The following is a 21,139-nucleotide window of genomic DNA, read 5'->3' as shown; positions in this document are numbered from 1 at the left end:
ATGAAGTATAAGAAAATAGGATATTTATCAATTCTTTGAATTTTTTAATTGAATGGATCAGTTGTAATTTATTTATTCAGTCTCTACAATGATTTTTTTTTTAAGCTGTAAGTTCTTCATTTTGCCACTTAAAACATTATTTATTTTCATTTGCAGAGCCGTCTGGTATGATCCCATCTACTATCCAACTTCATGGCAGTTGGATCCAACAGAAGGGCCAAATCGAGAGAGGAGACGTCTACAGAGATGTTATTTAACTATTCCAAATAAATATCTCCTTAAGGATAGACAGAAGTCAGAGGGTAATAACAGTGGCTTTGTGACTCAATATATTATATATATGAAAACAGATAACTATGGTCATTAAAGATAATATGCATTTTTTTCCTCAATAGACTTGGTTAAACCACCACTCTCTTACCTATTTGAAGATAAAACTCATTCTTCTTTCTCCTCTACTGTAAAAGACAAAGCTGCAAGTGAATCTATAAGGTAAATTTGAGTCCATTGACCTTCTCTTCTTGTTGAAGGAGTTACAGATTTTAACAGTTCATTATAGTGTTTATGAAGTATTTTAGATAATGCTGTGGTTGTATGGAAAGTCTTAAAATGGCTCAGGAGAGGACAGGTTGAATGGTTAAAATCGAAAAGGAAAAAACAACACTTTTGATAGTTCACTGGACTTGAGGCATGGTACTCTGGCCCTTGTTAATATGTGTATATTTTTGTAGTTGACTTTTCTAATTGCTCTGTGAAATAGATAATGCTGGTGGTGGTATCATCAAGAGGCAATCGAGTGTACCGATTAAAGGTTCCAGTTCTGGTTCCTCCTCTTACTAGCTATCTGATCTTAGTCCTGTCTGTCTCAGTTCCCTCATCTATTAAATGATAAAATAATGATACCCAAGGTGTCATAGCATTGCTGAAAACATTAAATGGGTCAATATAATAGATTGTAAAAAAGGGTTAACTGTTGAGAGTATTATCATTATTGTTGTGGTGGTAGTTATTATCATGCCAATTTTTTAGATGAAAAACTTGTAACTCAAAGATAAGTAACTTATATAAAGAGTAGAGGAATATTTCTGATTTCTGAGTCCTTTGTTTTTCTCAGAGCACTAGGCTTCTTTGAAATATCAGAAGTGTGAACCAATGCTTGTTTATTTACTAGAAAAATATAAAATATTGAAGTATTTTAAATAGCTGAATCCCCATATTCTGCATAGAGGTTATGGGGATTATTAGCCTTTTCTAAAAGTATCAGTCATTTTCTCCTCCACCAGAATGTTGGAAAATGAGATAGTATTTTGATGTGGATTTTGACAAGACATCTCAGGCTATTGAAAATCTAGTCTGCTTTGCTGAAATCTTTTACTAGATAAAATAAAGCTTCTACTCATGAAAATTGTTCAAAATATTTAATCACAGTAATTTTGAATCTGTTTTGACAGGGTGAATCGAAGATGTATCAGTGTTGCACCATCTCGAGAGACAGCTGGTGAATTGTTATTAGGTAAGTGAAATTCTAATGAGTTTTATACATATTTCACCATGCCTTATTTTATCCTTAGATAATTTTAACTTTTTTTTTAGGAATACTTTCATTAAACCAGACAACTTTCTCTCATCACATAAGTTATTTTGCCTTAACATTATTTATAATGCGTATGACTTATGTATGTGAAGGAATGACTTATTTTCTGAAAAGTATGAGATAACATTTTAATTTTTTTTTGAAGTTGACTTTCTTCGTGAGCCTACCTTTTTATTTTTAACCATTCCTCTTACTGTTTACTAATTTAGATTTTTAAAGTAAAAAAGTATTGGTATACCTATTTGCCTAACTTTTTAACCAAATATGTCTATGGATAAGAAATATATCCACCTTGAGATTGTTCATAATTTATATTCTCAATTGTGCTTCTGAAGGAAAGGCCAAGATTGTCAGTCCATGGATACCTATATAGTTACATTTGATGGGAAATTTTTACCTCCAAATGTGAAGGAGTATAGTTATACCAGTTGGTCTGTGTTCCCCTAAAGAATCAATTTGTGTGCTGTAGGCCAGTCATTCTCAAACTATTCTCTCAGAACCGGTAGCATCAGCATCACATAGGAATTTATTAGAAATGCACATTTTTGGACCCCAGCCTAGACCTACCCAATCCGAAATTCTGTGGGTGGGACCCATCAATCTGTGACTTCACAAGTAATTCTGATACACCCTAAAGTTTGAAAGCCACTGCTGTAGGCTAAAGCTGCAGGTTCCAGTGTCCAAGATGTGGAGCCTCCAGCTTGTAGGGACTGAGCCACAAAGTCAGAAGGACGGACATGGCCGTGCCAGTGCCTCGTGGTCCACCGTGGACTCGAGTGACCAGCATCTAAGTGGTGGAGCCCCCAGGAAAGCCCTAACATTTGGAAACATGGAAGTTGGAAAATATCTTGGATTTTTCTTAGGGCATATTCTACCCTGTTGAGTATCTCAATCAGCAAAATAATTAAGTATTCCACTTTTGCTATAAAATTTGCTTTTATAGCCAATGCTAAATGTATATGAGAGGGGGATATAGGGGAGGAATATGGGATTCTTGGTAGCGGTGTTATTTGCTGTCCTTACTAGTATATTGTATTGTATGACATGTTATTTTTCTTTTTATCATTTTTTTCTTTTTCAAAAAAAAAAACAACAATTTTTCTTGTAGTAATCAGTATGTTCAAGTGCTGATTGTGGTGATAAATGTACAACTTTATGATGATACCATGAACAACTGATTGTACACTGTGGATAAATGTATGATATGTGAATAAAGCTCTATAAAATTGTAGGAAAATATATATATAGGAGTAAAAGTGTTGGAGAAAACATGGTGAGAGGGATGATGCCTCACCAATATGGACTAACTACAATGTGTAAACTCAGAATTGAATCTTAGAACATAGCCTAACGTGGACATAATAATTGTAATAGTCCCTAGATTGTAAACTCTTACAGCAGTTAACTCTATCCCTGAATTGTAATGCCTATTTCTAAACTTTGAGATGCTGATCCCCTAGCGTATAACCTGATTGGTCTCTGGAACAATGCATATCTCTGAGACACCTGAAACTCAGAACTAGAGCTCGGCAGATATGAATGTCAGTATTAGTGCATACAGCCACTGTCAAAAAAAAAAAAAAAAAAAAAGCTGAAAAAGAGCCCAGACTTCAATTAGTGATATGAATGAAGCAGGTCTGGTTAAGACCAGGGCAAGCCAGGCCAAAGGGTAAAGGTTGAAACTGATTGTGTTTTAAAACTTCAGCTTCCATATGAGACCAAGGGAATAGATATCTATTTGGTACAGGATCTAAATTTTCTAAATGGTACAACTCTACAGTCGATTTGTTCAAACACCACAATTGCATGGAACTTTGAATAGGAAGTGAGATACGGTAGGTTAGTATAGGCTGGAGTGAAATAGTGACACATCCCAGAGTAATTTGGGCAGATAATAAAAAATATATTTACAGCCTCCCCCTCCCCAGCCCCGAGGATATGGGGGAAGGTGCAGATGTATTGGACATCCTCACCTGGGCTGGTGTTGATGTTGTCACAAACATTGGGACTGGCGGTTTGATGTGCTGAGCCCTCGAGCATGGGACTTGCCCTTATGAAGCTCATTACCACAAAGGAGAGTCTAAACTTGCATGTAATGGTGCCTAAGAGTCTCACCCTGAGTACCTCTTTGTTGTTTAGATGTGGCCCTCTCTCTCTCTAACTGAGCCATCTCGACAGGTGAACTCACTGCCCTCCCCTCTACTTGGGACCCAACTCCCAGGGGTGTAAATCTCCCTGGTAATGCAGAATATGACTCCTGGGGATGAACGTGGACCCGGCATCGTGGGACTGAGAGTATCTTCTTGACCAAAAGGGGGATGCAAAATGAGACGAAATAGTGTCAGTGGCTGAGAGATTTCAAATGGAGTCGAGAGGTCACTCTGGTGGACATTCTCATGCACTATATAGATAACACCTCTTAGGCTTTAATGTATTGGAATAGCTAGAAGTAAATACCTGAAACTACCAAACTCCAACCCAGCAGTCTGGACTCCTGAAGACAATTATATAATAATGTAGATTACAAGGGGTGACAGTGTGATTGTGAAGACCTTGTGGATCACACTCCCTTTATCTAGTGTATGGATGAGTAGAAAAATGGGGATAAAAACTAAAGGACAAATGGGGTGGGATTGGGGGATGATTTGGCTGTTCTTTTTTCACTTTTATTTTTTATTCTTGTTCTGGTTCTTTCTGATGTAAGGAAAATGTTCAGAGATAGATTGTGGTGATGAACGCATAACTATGTTATCATATTGTGGACAGTGGATTGTATACCATGGATGATTGTATGGTGTGTGAATGTATTTCAATAAAACTGAATTTAATTTAAAAAAAATTTTGCATTTATAACTTTAATTACCATGTGACAAAATAAAGCATATCAATATGCTAGTAATATAAAAATAACAATGGTATTAATAAATAGCCAACTTTTATTTAGCACTGAGTGCCAAACACTGGTAATACGTATTTTATATATATTTTAATTTAATTCTCACAGTGACCCTGTGAAATTGTTTGTTTGCTTGTTTGTTTAGAAGGAAAACCAAGACACAAATAGGTTAACCAACTTGGCCAAGATCTCATGGATAGTATTCAAAAAAAAAACAAATTTATTGAGTGCCAGGAGCTGTTTCTAGGTGCTGGGTTTCAAATTCAAATTCAGGCAGACTGACAACTCCAAAGCTCATGCTATTAGCCACTACAACTGCTGTTTGTTAATAGCGTACATACAGTTTAAACTCTTATATCAAATTATTTTTTGTAGGTAAATGTGGAATGTATTTTGTGGAAGATAATGCTTCTGATACAGTTGAAAGTTCGGTAAGTAGAGGGTTAAGATTGCACTTACATAAATCTAGACAAATTCCCACAATGTATAAATTCAGTATAACCAGAAAGCAAGTAATACTGTGAGTTCATTTATTGTCACTTTATGCATAGGTCTGTATTCCAAACATTTTTTAAAGATATCTTTAAATGAAAGATTGTACCATCTCCTCTGGCTGAGTTCTGTTATTAACTCATAGCAGTTAATAAGAGTCAGATTCTGAAGTGCTGCTGTTATTGCAGATAATGTCCATTCTTTCTCATCACTATCCTCAATAGCAACATTTAATTACTCCCTGCCACTTCCAGTTTACTATTTAGTACCTTTGCCTTCAAAAAGAAAAAAATATATTGTAAAATTGAATAACTTAAGTTATCATGATAGGCACATTGATCAGTAATCATAATTTTTACTCTTATGGAAATACTAATATTAGTCAGAAAAGAACAGAAAAAGACTTTAAAAGAAATTAGAGCAGTTGTAGGTTTACAGAAAAATTGTACAGAAAGAACAGCGTTGCCAAATACCAGCCCCTCACACACACAGTTTTTCATATTATTAGCATTTGCATTAGTGTGGTACCTTTGTTACAATTGTTACCGACCCTCTTTGGACCAGACCCTCAAAATGGGTCTCCAGTTTGGTGTCACTCTCTCCAATAGAATGGAACCAGATTCGGTAAAGCAAAACAGCATTTTATTCTTTGGCCAAAGAATGGAGGAGGCTGGAATCATGTCCAAAGGGCACCTTCTCCCCAAAAGGCGGTAAACATGGTTCTTTATATTATAGAGGGTCTTGGAATGCACACACAAGTAGCTGGTGAAAGTGGGCAAGGGGTTTCCAAAGAATTCCAGAGGATTTCTGAATAATTGGTTTTGAGCACGTGCGGTCCCTCGTCATGCTCGAACATACTACTACATACGTCACATGTTCAGAAAACATCCCTCCCGGAGGCAGAGATTTTACTATAATAATGAGCAAAGGTGAAGTAAGGTCACCTTACTTTAAATTAAATTTGGGGCTTAATGCGCATGCTGCTAGTAGGGGGCTTCCTTGACTGTGGCAAGGCAGGAAGTTGAAGTTAGCATCGAGATGGGTTCTTGCTTTTTCATTGGCTGGGGACTTTGATTATTTTATGCTGAGCTTGTACCCCACCATTTCACTGAATTTATTTATTAGTTCTAATAGCTTTATTGGGGATTTTCAGGATTTTCTACATATAGGATCATGTCATCTGCAAATACTAAAAGTTTTACTTCTTCCTTTCCAATTTGAATGCCTTTCATTTCTTTTTCTTACTTAATTGTTCTGGTTAGAACTTCCAGTGCTATGTTGAACAGCAGTAGTAAAAGTCAGACTTGTTGACTTGTTCCTGATCCTAAGAGGAAAGCTTTGGGTCATTTACCATTGATTTTTTTTTTTTTTTCTTTATCTTCATTTTATTGAGATACATTCACATACCACACAGTCATACAAAACGAATCATACTTTCGATTGTTAACAGTACCATTACATAGTTGTACATTCATCACCTAAATCAATCCCTGACACCTTCATTAGCACACACACAAAAATAAGAATAATAATAATTAGAGTGAAAAAGAGCAATTGAAGTAAAAAAGAACACTGGGTACCTTTGTCTGTTTGTTTTCTTCCCCTATTTTTCTACTCATCCATCCATAAACTAGACAAAGTGGTTTTCCCAATCCCATTGTCACCCCTCATAAGCTACATTTTTATACAACTGTCTTCAAGATTCATGGGTTCTGGGTTGTAGTTTGATAGTTTCAGGTATCCAACACCAGCTACCCCAATTCTTTAGAACCTAAAAAGGGTTGTCTAAAGTGTGCGTAAGAGTGCCCACCAGAGTGACCTCTCGGCTCCTTTTGGAATCTCTCTGCCACTGAAGCTTATTTCATTTCCTTTCACATCCCCCTTTTGGTCAAGAAGATGTTCTCCGTCCCACGATGCCAGATCTACATTCCTCCCCAGGAGTCATATTCCATGTTGCCATGGAGATTCACTCCCCTGGGTGTCTGATCCCACGTAGGGGGGAGGACAGTGATTTCACCTTTCAAGTTGGCTTAGCCAGAGAGAGAGGGCCACATCTGAGCAACAAAGAGGCATTCGGGAGGAGGCTCTTAGGCACAACCATAGGGAGGCCTAGCCTCTCCTTTGCAGCAACCGTCTTCTCAAGGGTAAAACCTATGGTAGAGGGCTCAACCCATCAAACCACCAGTCTGCTATGTCTGTGGTCATGTTAGCAACCATCGAGGTGGGGTAGGCCAATACCCCTGCATTCTCCACAGGCTCCTCAAGGGGGCACTACATCTTTTTTTCCTTGTTTTTCTTTTTTTTTTTTTTAACTTTCCCTTCTTTTTTAAATCAACTGTATGAAAAAAAAGTTAAAAAGAAAACAAACATACAATAAAAGAACATTTCAAAGAGACCATAACAAGGGAGTAAGAAAAAGACAACTAACCTAAGATAACTGCTTAACTTCCAACCTGTTCCTACTTTACCCCAAGAAAGTTACCTAATATACCAACATTTCTGTGAACTTGTTCCTACTATATCCATCAGAAATTAACAGACCATTGTCATTCCTGGGCATCCCCAGAATGTTAAATAGCTTATCTGTTCTTCTTGGATTATTGTTCCCCCTTCCTTAATTGCTCTCTATTGATAGTTCCCCTACATTTTACATTATAACCCATTTGTTTTACATTTTTCAAAGTTCACATTAGTGGTAGCATATAATATTTCTCTTTTTGTGCCTCACTTCTTTCGCTCAGCATTATGTCTTCAAGGTTCATCCATGTTGTCATATGTTTCACGAGATCGTTTCTTCTTACTGCCGCGTAGTATTCCATTGTGTGTATATATCACATTTTATTTGTCCACTCATCTGTTGAAGGACATTTGGGCTGTTTCCATCTCTTGGCAATTGTGAATAATGCTGCTATGAACATTGGCGTGCAGATATCTGTTCGTGTCACTGCTTTCCGATCTTCCGGGTATATACCGAGAAGTGCAATCGCTGGATCGAACGGTAACTCTATATCTAGTTTTCTAAGGAACTGCCAGACTGACTTCCAGAGTGGCTGAACCATTATACAGTCCCACCAACAATGAATAAGAGTTCCAATTTCTCCACATCCCCTCCAGCATTTGTAGTTTCCTGTTTGTTTAATGGCAGCCATTCTAATCGGTGTGAGATGGTATCTCATTGTGGTCTTAATTTGCATCTCTCTAATAGCTAGTGAAGCTGAACATTTTTTCATGTGTTTCTTGGCCATTTGTATTTCCTCTTCAGAGAACTGTCTTTTCATATCTTTTGCCCATTTTATAATTGGGCTGTCTGTACTATTGTCATTGAGTTGTAGGATTTCTTTATATATGCAAGATATCAGTCTTTTGTCAGATACATGGTTTCCAAAAATTTTTTCCCATTGAGTTGGCTGCCTCTTTACCTTTTTGAGAAATTCCTTTGAGGTGCAGAAACTTCTAAGCTTGAGGAGTTCCCATTTATCTATTTTCTCTTTTGTTGCTTGTGCTTTGGGTGTAAAGTCTAGGAAGTGGCCGCCTAATACAAGGTCTTGAAGATGTTTTCCTACATTATCTTCTAGGAGTTTTATGGTACTTTCTTTTATATTGAGATCTTTGGTCCATTTTGAGTTAATGTTTGTGTAGGGTGTGAGGTAGGGGTCCTCTTTCATTCTTTTGGATATGGATATCCAACTCTCCCAGCCCCATTTGTTGAATAGACCATTATGACTCAGTTCAGTGACTTTGGGGGACTTATCAAAGATCAGTCGGCCATAGATCTGAGGGTCTATCACTGAATTTTCAATTCGATTCCATTGATCTATATGTCTATCTTTGTGCCAGTACCATGCTGTTTTGGCAACTGTGGCTTTATAATAAGCTTCAAAGTCAGGCAGTGTAAGTCCTCCCACTTCGTTTTTCTTTTTTAGAGTGTCTTTAGCAATTCGAGGCATCTTCCCTTTCCAAATAAATTTGATAACTTGCTTTTCCAAGTCTGCAAAGTAGGTTGTTGGAATTTTGATTGGGATTGCATTGAATCTGTAGATGAGTTTGGGTAGAATTGACATCTTAATGACATTTAGTCTTCCTATCCATGAACATGGAATATTTTTCCATCTTTTAAGGTCCCCTTCTATTTCTTTTAGTAGAGTTATGTAGTTTTCTTTGTATAGGTCTTTTACATCTTTGGTTAAGTTGATTCCTAGGTACTTGATTTTTTTAGTTGCTATTGAAAATGGTATCTTTTTCTTGAGTGTCTCTTCAGTTTGTTCATTTCTAGCATATAGAAACATTACTGACTTCTGTGCATTAATCTTGTATCCCACTACTTTGCTAAATTTGTTTATTAGCTCTAGTAGCTGTATCGTCGATTTCTCAGGGTTTTCTAGATATAAGATCATATCGTCTGCAAACAATGACAGTTTTACTTCTTCTTTTCCAATTTGGATGCCTTTTATTTCTTTGTCTTGCCAGATTGCCCTGGCTAGCACTTCCAGCACAATGTTGAATAACAGTGGTGACAGCGGGCATCCTTGTCTTGTTCCTGATCTTAGAGGGAAGGCTTTCAGTCTCTCACCATTGAGTACTATGCTGGCTGTGGGTTTTTCATATATGCTCTTTATCATGTTGAGGAAGTTTCCTTCAATTCCTACCTTTTGAAGTGTTTTTATCAAAAACGGATGTTGGATTTTGTCAAATGCTTTTTCAGCATCTATTGAGATGATCATTTGATTTTTCCCTTTGGACTTGTTAATGTGTTGTAATACATTGATTGATTTTCTTATGTTGAACCATCCTTGCATGCCTGGAATGAACCCCACTTGGTCATGGTGTATGATTTTTTTAATGTGTCTTTGGATTCGATTTGCAAGTATTTTGTTGAGGATTTTTGCATCTATATTCATTAGGGAGATTGGCCGGTAGTTTTCCTTTTTTGTAGCATCTTTGCCTGGTTTTGGTATTAGATTGATGTTAGCTTCATAAAATGAGTTAGGTAGTGTTCCATTTTCTTCAATGTTTTGAAAGAGTTTGAGTAAGATTGGTGTCAGTTCTTTCTGGAAAGTTTGGTAGAATTCCCCTGTGAAGCCATCTGGCCCTGGGCATTTATTTGTGGGAAGATTTTTGATGACTGATTGGATCTCTTTGCTTGTGATGGGTTGGTTGAGGTCTTCTATTTCTTCTCTGGTCAGTCTAGGTTGTTCATATGTTTCCAGGAAATTGTCCATTTCTTCTACATTATCCAGTTTGTTGCCATACAGTTGTTCATAATATCCTCTTATAATTTTTTTAATTTCTTCAGGATCTGCAGTTATGTCACCTTTTCCATTCATTATTTTGTTTATATGGGTCTTCTCTCTTTTTTATTTTGTCAGTCTAGCTAGGGGCTTGTCAATCTTGTTGATCTTCTCCAAGAACCAACTTTTGGTGATATTTATCCTCTCTATTGTTTTTTTGTTCTCTGTGTCATTTATTTCTGCTTTAATCCCTGTTATATCTTTTCTTCTACTTGGTTTAGGATTGGTTTGCTGTTCATTTTCTAGCTTCTTCAGTTGATCCATTAGTTCTTTGATTTTGGCTCTTTCTTCCTTTTTAATATATGCGTTTAGTGCTATAAATTTCCCCCTTAGCACTGCTTTTGCTGCATCCCATAGGTTTTGGTATGTTGTGTTCTCATTTTCATTCGTCTCTATATATTTAGCAATTTCTCTTGCTATTTCTTCTTTATCCCACTGATTGTTTAGGAGTGTGTTGTTTAACCTCCAGGTATTTGTGAATTTTCTAAGTCTCTGATGGTTATTGACTTCTAATTGTATTCCATTGTGGTCAGAGAATGTGCTTTGAATAATTTCAATCTTTTTAAATTTATTGAGGCTTGTTTTATGTCCCAGCATATGATCTATTCTGCAGAAAGTTCCGTGAGCACTAGAAAAGTATGTGTATCCTGGTGATTTGGGATGTAATGTCCTGTATATGTCTGTTAAATCTAATTCATTTATCAGATTGTTTAGGTTTTCAGTTTCCTTATTGGTCTTCTGTCTGGTTGATCTATCTATAGGAGAGAGTGATGTGTTGAAGTTTCCCACAATGATTGTGGAAACATCAATTGTTTCCTTTAGTTTTGCCAGTGTTTCTCTCATGTATTTTGTGGCACCTTGATTGGGTGCATAGACATTTACGATTGTTATTTCTTCTTGTTGAATTGCCCCTTTTATTAGTATGTAGTGGCCTTCTTTGTCTCTCAAAACATCCCTGCATTTGAAGTCTATTTTATCTGAGATTAATATTGCTACACCTGCTTTCTTTTGGCTGTAGCTTGCATGAAATATTTTTTTCCATCCTTTCACTTTCAGTTTCTTTGTGTCCCTGTGTCTAAGATGAGTCTCTTGTATGCAACATATTGATGGTTCATTTTTTTTTATCCATTCTGCGAATCTATATCTTTTAATTTGGGAGTTTAATCCATTTACGTTCAACGTTATAACCGTGAAGGCATTTCTTGAATCAGCCATCTTATCCTTTGGTTTATGTTTGTCATATTTTTCCCCTCTGTCTATTAATATCGTTTGTTGTACCCATACTGAATCTCTTTAGTACTGAACCTTTCTCCAAGTCTCTCTGTCCTTTCTTTGTTTCTCTGTCTGTAGGGCTCCCTTTAGTATCTCCAGTAGGGCAGGTCTCTTGTTAGCAAATTCTCTCAGCATTTGTTTGTCTGTGAATAATTTAAGCTCTCCCTCAAATTTGAAGGTGAGCTTTGCTGGATAAAGTATTCTTGGCTGGAAATTTTTCTCACTCAGAATTTTAAATATATCGTGCCACTGCCTTCTCGCCTCCATGGTGGCTGCTGAGTAGTCACTACTTAGTCTTATGCTGTTTCCTTTGTATGTGGTGAATTGCTTTTCTCTTGCTGCTTTCAGAACTTGCTCCTTCTCTTCTGTGTTTGACAGTGTGATCAGAATATGTCTCGGAGTGGGTTTATTTGGATTTATTCTATTTGGAGTTCGCTGAGCATTTATGATTTGTGTATTTATGTTGTTTAGAAGATTTGGGAAGTTTTCCCCAACAATTTCTTTGAATACTCTTCCTAGACCTTTACCCTTTTCTTCCCCTTCTGGAACACCAATGAGTCTTATATTCGGACGTGTCATATTATCTATCATATCCCTGAGGTCCATTTCGATTTTTTCAATTTTTTTCCCCATTCTTTCTTTTATGCTTTCATTTTCCATTCTGTCATCTTCCAGGTCACTGATTCGTTCTTCAAGTTCCTCTAGTCTTGTACTATGAGTGTCCAGAATCTTTTTAATTTGGTCAACAGTTTCTTTAATTTCCATAAGATCATCCATTTTTTTATTTAGTCTTACAATGTCTTCTTTATGCTCTTCTAGGGTCTTCTTGATTTCCTTTGTATCACATACTATGGTCTCATTGTTCATCTTTAGTTCTTTGAGTAGCTGCTCTAGGTGCTGTGTCTCTTCTGATCTTTTGATTTGGGTGCTTGAGCTTGGGTTATCCATATCGTCTGGTTTTTTCATATGCTTTATAATTTTCTGTTGTTTTTGGTCTCGTGGCATTTGCTGAACTTGATAGGGTTCTTTTAGGGTTTGTAGACCTATTGAAGTCCTTATCTCTAATTTATCAGATCTACAGCTTCGTGGAGTACACTTTCTCTAACTAACCAGCAGGTGGCGTCCATGAGCCACCTGTTCTCCACAAGCCAGTTCTCCCCTGCTTAGCCTTTTTGGTGAGTGGGGGAGTGAGTCTTGTGGGGTCCAATTGGTGTACCAAGCTTGCGTGTGTAGTTGGTGTTGCCTGCCCTGTATATGGGGTGTGTTTCTGGGCAGTCAGGGAGGGGGGGTGGCTCTAACAATCAAATCTCCCTGGTGATCCTAGAGTTTTAAAGCTGCTGCAATAGTCTAATCCTTCAGTTCAGTCCTGCCACAGTTTGTCTCTGCCACTGACCCACAAGTCCTTGGTGTTGGCGTATGGCTCCTGAGACTTGCAAGTGGGCCCCTCTTCCAGGCTGTGCACCCCGGGTCCTCTGTTGAGGGATGACTGTGCTATGTCACAGGTGAGTGCCGTCCCCCCAGGGCAGTTCTGGGCTGCTGGGCTGTGTTGGGAGGTTCCCAGTCTGCTGAAATGATGGCTGAATGGGGCTTTGTTAATTCACACTGCTCCACCTTCCCAACTCTGGGACAATCAGCTGAGGTTGCAGGGAAGGCTAATGTCCACGCCCAGTTTTGTGGTGTGTGCCTGTTATTTGAAGTGCTTCCGTTACACTGGTTTGTGTGGGGCAGCTCTGGGCTATGGGGCTGGTGATGGGCAGGAGTGTTTCCTGTCCACCAGGATGATGGCTGTGAGCGGACACCCCCCTTTTCTTGGGAAGTTGTGGTGTTTAGTGAATTTTCTCAGCCACTGGATTATTGCCTTTTGTCTCAGAGCTCTCTTAGTTCTGCTCTTGTCTTGACCTGCCCAAATTGCAAGACTTTGAAGGTTTCTGTATTGGGCTTCTTAGAGTAATTGTTTTAGAATAAGAAAAAAGGATTAAAAAAAAAAAAAAAGTGCCCTCCTCACAGATCTAATGGGTTATTGAAATGCTAAGAGTCAAAGCAATTAGGGCCATTAAAGAAGGGTCCACAGGGCAGAGAGATCAGCTTTTCTTCGGGATTTGCATATGAGCCTGAGTGCCTGAGCTCTGCCCTTCCCCTTTCTATGTTCACCAGAACTCCAAAAATCCTCCGCTTTTATTTTGGAGTTTTTCGTGCTGTTTTTTTCTATGTCTGTCTCCTCTCTGCTGGGCTGGCTGCTCTCAGATTCTCTGGTGTCTGGTCTCAGTCTATCTATGGTTGGAGTTTGGATCAGTAGAATGAGTTTCCGATAAGGGCTGCCACTGCAGTTCTCCCTTCTCCTTCCCAGAGCTGACAGCCCCTCCTCCCACAGGACTGAGCCTGGCAGGGAGGGGCGTGGGTCCCCTTGCCGCAAAAACTTACAGATTTCGCTGATCTCAGCAGTTCCACGTTTTCATGAGTGTTGTATGAAGTATGCCCAAAGTCAGATTGCTCTGTGGTGCCCAGTCCACGGAGTTCCTGGCTTTCTACCTACTTTCCTGGAGGAGTAACTAAAACATACAGCTCACCAGTCCGCCATCTTGCCCCGCCTCCTACCATTGATTTTGATGTTAGCTGTGGGTTTTTCAAATATGTCATGGTGAGGGAGGTTCTTTCTATTCCTAGTTTTTTGCTGGATTTTGTCAACTGCTTTTTCTGCAAAATTTGAGTTGATTTATGTTTTTTCCACCTTCATTTGATTAATGTGAATGAAGACTTATAAAGTCTTTTTCTGTTATTTTTCTGACTAATATTAGTATTTCCATAAGAGTAAAAATTATGATTGCTGAACTGTGTGCCTATCATGATTACTTAAGTTATTCAATTTTACAATATACTTTTACTTTTTCAAGGCAAAGGTACTTAATAGTAAACTGGAAGTGGCAGGGAGTAATTAAATGTTGCTATTGAAGATAGTGATGAGAAAGAATGGACATTATCTGCAATAATAGCAGCACTTTAGAATTTGACTTATTAACTACTACAAGTTAATAGCAGAACTCAGCCAGAGGAGATGGTACATTATTTCAAAGAATTTGAGAAGAATCTGAAAGAAAAATATTTGCCAACCTATAATTTTATATCATTTATTTCATTTAAAGATATAAATGAAAGATATCTTTCATTTAAAGATACCTTTAAAAAATGTTTGGCATATTATTAATTGATTTTGTTATGTTGAGCCACTGTTTTATTCCTGGAATACATCCGCCTTAATCATGGTATATAATTCTTTTAATGTACTGTTGGATTTGATTTCCTAATATTTTCTTGAATTTTGCATCGTATTCCTGAGGGATATTGCTTTCTAATTTTCTCTTCTTGTGATATTTTTGTCTTTGGTATTAGGGTAATACTGATCTCATAGAATGAGTTTAGGAAGTATTTCCTCCTCTTCAATTTTTTGGAAGAGTTTGAACACGATTGGTGTTAATTCTTCTTTGAATGTTTGGTAAAATTAACCAGTGAAGCCATCCTGGACTTTTCTTTGTTGGGAGGTTTTGATTGCTGATTTAATCTCTTTACTTGCTATGGGTCTACTGAGGTCTTCTATTTTATCTTGTTTTAGTTTAGGTAATTTGCTTATCTAGGGATTTGTCCATTTCATTTGGGTTACCTAAATTGTTGGCATACAATTGTGCATAATATCCTCTTAAAATGCTTTTTATTTCTATGGTATCGATAGTACTGCCCCCCTTTCATTTCTGGTTTAGTTATTTGGGTCATCTCTTTTTTCTTTGTCTCCCTAGCTAAAGGTTTGTCCACTTTATTTGTTCTTTTCAAAGAACCATCTTTTGGTTTCATTGATTTTTTTTCAATTTTTTTCCTATTCTGTATTTCATTTATTTCTTCTCTAATCTTTGTTATTTCCTTTATTCTGCTCACTTCAGGTTTTGTTTGCTCTTCTTTTTCTAGTTCCTCCAGTTGTAAGGTTACGTTTCTGATGTAAGATCTTTCTTCTGTTTTAATCTAAGTATTTAGAGCTGCAAATTTTACTCTTAGGAATGCCTTTGCTGCATCCCATAAGTTTTTGGTATGTTGTATTTTGATTTTTATTCACCTCAAGAAATTTGTTAATTTCCTTTGTGATTTTTTACTTGATTCATTTGTTGTTTAAGGGGGTATTGCTTGATTTCTATATATTTGTGAATTTTCCTGTTTTCCCTCTATTAGCAATTTCTAGCTTCATTCCATTCTGATTGGAGAAGGTACATTTTAAGATTTCAATATTTTTTAATTTATTGAGACTTGTTTTTTGACCTAACATATGTTCTCTTCTGAGAATAATCCCTGTTCAATAGGGAAGAATGTATATTCTGCTGCTGATGGGGGAAGTGTTCTGTATATCTCTGTTTGGTCCACTTGGTTTACAGTATTGTACAAGTCTATTTCCTTGTTGATCTTCTGTCTAGATGTTCTATCCATTATTGAAAGTGGTTTGTTGTAGTCTCCTACTATTAATGTACATCTGTCTATATATCCCTTCAAATCTGGAAATCTGCTGTTGGTTGCATATATATTTATGATTCTGTCTGCTTGTTGAATTGATCCTTTTATCATATGTCCTTCTTTGTCCCTTTTAACAGTTTTTAACTTATAGTCTAGTTTATTCAGTATTAGTATAGCCACACCATCTCTCTTTTGGTTACTATTTGCATGGAATATTTTTCCATCCTTTTCTTCATTCTACTTGTTCTTTGAATTTCAGTTGAATCTCTTGTAAACAGAATATTCTTGTATCATTCTTTCTTTGCCATTCTGCCAATCTCTGCCCTTTGACTGGATAGTTTAATCCATTCAGGGCTTTCTTCTGCAATTTTACTATTTCATTTCTGTAAGTCTCATAATGTTTTGTCCCTTAATTCTTCCATTACTCCCTGCTTTCATATTTTTTTGACCTTTGTAGTGAGCCATGTTGAGATCCCTCTCATTTCCTGCTGTGTACATTTTTCAGATATTTTCTTTGTGGTTACTATGTGATTAAAATTCACAACCTAAATCTATGACCTTCTTGTTTTATTTTTCATCAGTTTAACTTCAATAGCATGCATTACAATTGCTCCTATACCCAGACATCTTCACCTTTTTGTTGTTCTCACAATTATGTCTTTATACATTGTGTGTCCAAAACCATAGATTTATCATTACTTTTATACATTTTGCATTTTAGAACCTGTAAGAAGTAAACAGTGGAGCTAAACACCATAAATACCATATAATAGTACTAACTTATAATTACCCATATGGTTCCTTTTCCGGAGATCTTTATTTCTTTATGCTGCTTTGATATACTATCTAGTGTCCTTTCCTTTCAATCTGAAGAACTTCTCTTGTATGCTTGTAGGGCAGATCTAGTGGTGACTAACTCCTTTAGCTTTTGGTTATCTGAGAATATCTCAATTTCTCCCTCATTTCTGAAAGAAGGTTTTTCTTGATATAAAATTATAGGTTGGCAAATATTTTTCTTTCAGCACTTTAAATATTTCACCCATTGCTTTCTTGCCTCTATGGTTTCTAATGAGAAATTAGTACTTAATCTAAGTGAGGTTCCCTCATACATGAAACATTCCTTCTCTTTTGCAGCTTTCATGATTCTCTCTTTATCTTTTGAATTCAGCAGTTTGATTATAATGTATTTGGATGTGGTCCACTTCATATATTTCCTGTTTGGGGTTCATTGTGATTCTTGGTGTGTATTTTCATGTCTTTTGTTAAATTTGGGAAGCTTTCTGTCATTACTTCTTCAAATAATCTTTCTGCCCCATTCTCTCATTCTTCTTCTTCTGGGACTCCTGTAATGCATATATTAGTATGCTTGTTGGTTTCCTACAGGTCTCTTAGGCTCTGTTCGCATTTATTCATTACTTTTTCTTTCTGATGCTCAGCCTGAATACTTTCTTTTGTTTTATCTTCGAGTTCATCAATTCTTTATTCCAATGTGCTCTGAACACCTCGAGGGAATTTTTTGTTTCTATTGTAGACTTCAACTCCAGTATTTCTGTTTGAAATTCCTTATTTAAATTCTCATTTTGTTCATATATCATTTTCCTGTATCCTTTAGTTTGAAGTCTATGTTTTCCTTTATCTCTTTGAGCATATTTAAAATCTTTCTTCTTAAACTCTTTGTCTGGTATGTCCAAAGTGTGGTCTTATTTGTTGATGGTTTCTGATAATTTATCTTGTTTCTTTGGGTGGGCCATTACTTCCTGTTTCTTTGGATTCCTGTAATCTTTTTTTGCACACTGTATGTTTAATGTCTCAATGTGTTAACTCTGGAAGTTAGTCCCTATGGTATCTCTTCCTTAAATTTGTGTCCAGCTAATGATAAGACAAGGATTTCTTTGAATGCCAAGAGCTAACAAAAACAAACACAAAAAACACCTTTCCCATCTTTGCAAATTGGCTCTGTGTTTCATGAAGTTCTTCATAGCTTATCCCTCCTACCAATAACCTGAAGAACAGCTCAAGGCAAAAGCTCAAGGTCCTCTCTGGTCTTTTCTTAGCATGTGTCCTGTCATGCTCCTGTGCTCATGGTCTTAGGAATTCACCGTCTTACAGAAATCCAGATGCCCCCTCTTCTCCTTCTAAAATAGTCTTTCCCCTGTCTTAAGTGCTTTGTTGTATTTCTTAAAGCCAGTAATCCCTCACCTTATGCTTCTGTGATTTGATTGTTTCTTATGCTGATTTAGCTATCCTCAAGCTGCTTCTGTGTACAGGGAAAGTTCTGGGATGGTGAATCAAAGATGAGTGTCCTGGTTCATTGTTTCAGACTGCCACCAGATATACTGACACATACACACACCCATGTGTGTTCCTAAATGTTACTCTGCTCCCTCTGGAACTGGGAACAGGAACCTGTACTGAGAACACAGGGTGGTTCCACAGTGAATGGGGAGGGGGCGGTGGAGGAGCCAGTAAGAGTGCCACGAACTTTTCCTACCATTTTTAAGTTGACTTTTTAAAATTCAGTTTTCTCTCAGTTACTATAATTCTTTAGCTGTATTCCAGAGCTCTAAGAAAGATAGCTTTGCTAGTTTTTGTTGTTGTTGTTGTTATGTTTTGTTTACTTTTTATGTTGAAATACTTTCAAACTTACAGGATAGTTACAAAAATAATACAAAATCTGTATAAAAATTCCAACATACCCCTATTCCCCTAGATAGCAGATCAACCAGTTTTAACACTTTGCCGCCTTTGCCATTTCTTTCTTTCTTTCTTTCCCCTCCTTCCTTCCTTCCTTCCTTCCATCTATCCTTCTTTCTGTCTATTAATCCATTTTCTGAGCACTTGAGTGTAGACTATATATATATAATTTTCTTTGAATGCTTAATACTTCCATGTACATTTTCCAGAACAGGGATGTTCATTTATGTATCTACTTCAATGTGGTTATCAAGTTCAAGAAATTTAACATTTAAATAAAGCTTACAATTTAACATTTAAATAAAGCTTACGGTTTGTATTCCAATTTTTCATTTGTCTCAGTAATGTTCTTTTGTGCCTGCTCTCTTCCCTTGTTAGATCCCATCCAGGATCATGTATTGCATTTTATTCTCATTGTCTCTTTACTTGCTCTTTGGGGTGGGGGATGGCAGGGGGGACATATATACAGCATAAACTTTCCCATCTCAGCCACTCCCAAGCATATGACTCAGTAAGATTAATCACATTCACTATATTACAGTACCCTCACCACCTTCCATTTCTGAAATTTTCCCATCTCCCCAAACAGAAACCCTGTACCCATGATGCATTAACTCCCCATTCTCTTTGTCCCCAGCTCCTAGCAATCTGTACTCTAATTTTGGTCTCTATGAGCTTGCATACTCCCTGATATTTTCTTAGTAGTTACTTTGGGGCTTAAATTTAACATTCTAAATGTATAACAATTTTGTTTGCTTTGAAACCAACTTCAGTCGTATACATGAACTATATTCCTATACTCCTCCTCCCCCTACCTTTATGTAATTCTTGTCACAAATTATATATTTATGCATTAGGAGTCCAAAACCATTGATTTATCATTACATTTTATGCATTTGCCTTTTAGATATTGTAGGAAGTAAAAGTGGAGTTACAAATCAAAAATGCAATAGTACTAGTATTTATATTTAGCCATGCCATTATCCTTACCACAAATCTTTATGTCTTCATGTGGCTTTGATCTGTTGTCTATTGTCCTTTCCTTTCAAGGTGGTGACATCCCTCAGCTTTTGTTATCTATGAATGTCTCAATCTTTCCCTCATTTTTGAAATACATATATATATGGATATAGATATAGATTTTTGAAAGATATAGAATTCTTGGTTGGCAGTTGTTGCTTTCAACACTTTAAATATGTCATCTCACTGCTTTTTGCCTCCATGGTTTCTGATGAGAAATCAGCACTTAATCTTATTGAGACTCCCTTGTATGTGACATGTTGTTTCTTTCTTGTGGCTTTCAGAATTCTGTCTTTATCTTTGGCACCCAATAATTTGATTATAATATGCCATGTTATGGATCTATTTGGGTTTATCCTGTTTGAAATTCAGTGAGCATCTTGGATGCCTACATTCATATCTTATATTAAATTTGGGAATTTTTCAGCCTTTATTTCTTTGCGTATTCTCACTGCCCCTTTCTCGCCATCTTCTCCTTCTGAGATTCCCACAGTGTATATATTGGTACACTTGATGGTGTCCTATAGGTTCCTCAGCCTCTGTTCACTTTTCTTCATTCTTTCCTCCTTCCTTCTTAGACTGGATGATTTCAACTGTCTTGCCTTCAATTTCATTGATTCTTTTTTATGCCCGTTTCAAACTGCTGTTAAACCCTTCTAAGACACTTAATTTCTGTTACTTTAGTTTCCTTACATAATCTCTCTATTGATATTCTCTTTATTTTCATCTATCAGTTTCCTGATTTTCTTTAGTTCTTTGTCTGTGTTTTCCTTTAGCTCTTTGAGCATATCTCAGACCATTTTTTTAAGTCTTTGTCTGGGTCTAATCCTCCTCATTGATGGTTTCTAATGCTTTAATTTTCTCCTTGCCTAGACCATCACTCCCTCTTTCTTTGTGTGTTTTGCATTCTTTTATTGCAACCTGTATCTTTGATATTTTAATGTGTTATTGCTTGACTTTAGACTCAGATGCCTGTTCCTTAAGCTTGTATGCAGCTATTGATATGGCAGAGCTTTCCTTGAATGCCTGAAGCTAATGAGAGAGAGGGGTGGGGGGAGAAGAAGAGGGAAGGAGAGAGAGAAGGGGAAGGGAAAGGGGAAAGGGAAGGGAGAAAGTAAGGGGGAAGGGAAAAGAGAAGGGAAAAGGGAAGAGGAGGAGGAGGAGAAGAGGAGGGGAAAAAAAAGAAAACAGGTTTTGCAGATTGACTTGTGCAAGTGCTCTCCTTCAGGGCTTATCTATACAGTGAGATTAGAGAATATCTCTAGGCTAAATTGTCAGGGCTTCCCTGATCTTTCTGCCTATGTGTCTTGTCTTGGGCACATGCATGTAGCCCTGGGAATTTTCCTGTTTACACAGATATGAATGACCCCTCGTCCCTAGGAAACAGTTTCCTCA

The 21,139-nt window shown here is 37.0% G+C and overlaps 1 protein-coding gene across 8 annotated transcripts in view; it reads left to right on the top strand.

The window, feature by feature from the left end:
- Positions 1-21,139, top strand: part of LYST (lysosomal trafficking regulator) — a 237,139-nt gene that overhangs the window by 140,890 nt on the left and 75,110 nt on the right. For all 8 annotated transcript variants that reach the window (XR_005214557.1, XR_005214559.1, XM_037821569.1 and 5 more), the window contains 4 exons: positions 157-302; positions 396-492; positions 1,452-1,513; positions 4,866-4,921. Coding sequence is in view for 6 of the 8 variants with exons in the window: in XM_037821569.1 (XP_037677497.1) it covers positions 157-302; positions 396-492; positions 1,452-1,513; positions 4,866-4,921 (361 nt within the window). In the remaining 2 variants the exon portion in view is untranslated. The remainder of the gene's footprint in view (positions 1-156; positions 303-395; positions 493-1,451; positions 1,514-4,865; positions 4,922-21,139) is intronic.

This window comes from Choloepus didactylus, chromosome 2 (genome assembly GCF_015220235.1).
Source record: "Choloepus didactylus isolate mChoDid1 chromosome 2, mChoDid1.pri, whole genome shotgun sequence".
Taxonomy (NCBI): Eukaryota; Metazoa; Chordata; class Mammalia; order Pilosa; family Megalonychidae; genus Choloepus; species Choloepus didactylus.
The sequence above is the reverse complement of the archived record's forward strand: the minus strand, read 5'-3'. Positions and strand labels throughout refer to the sequence as shown.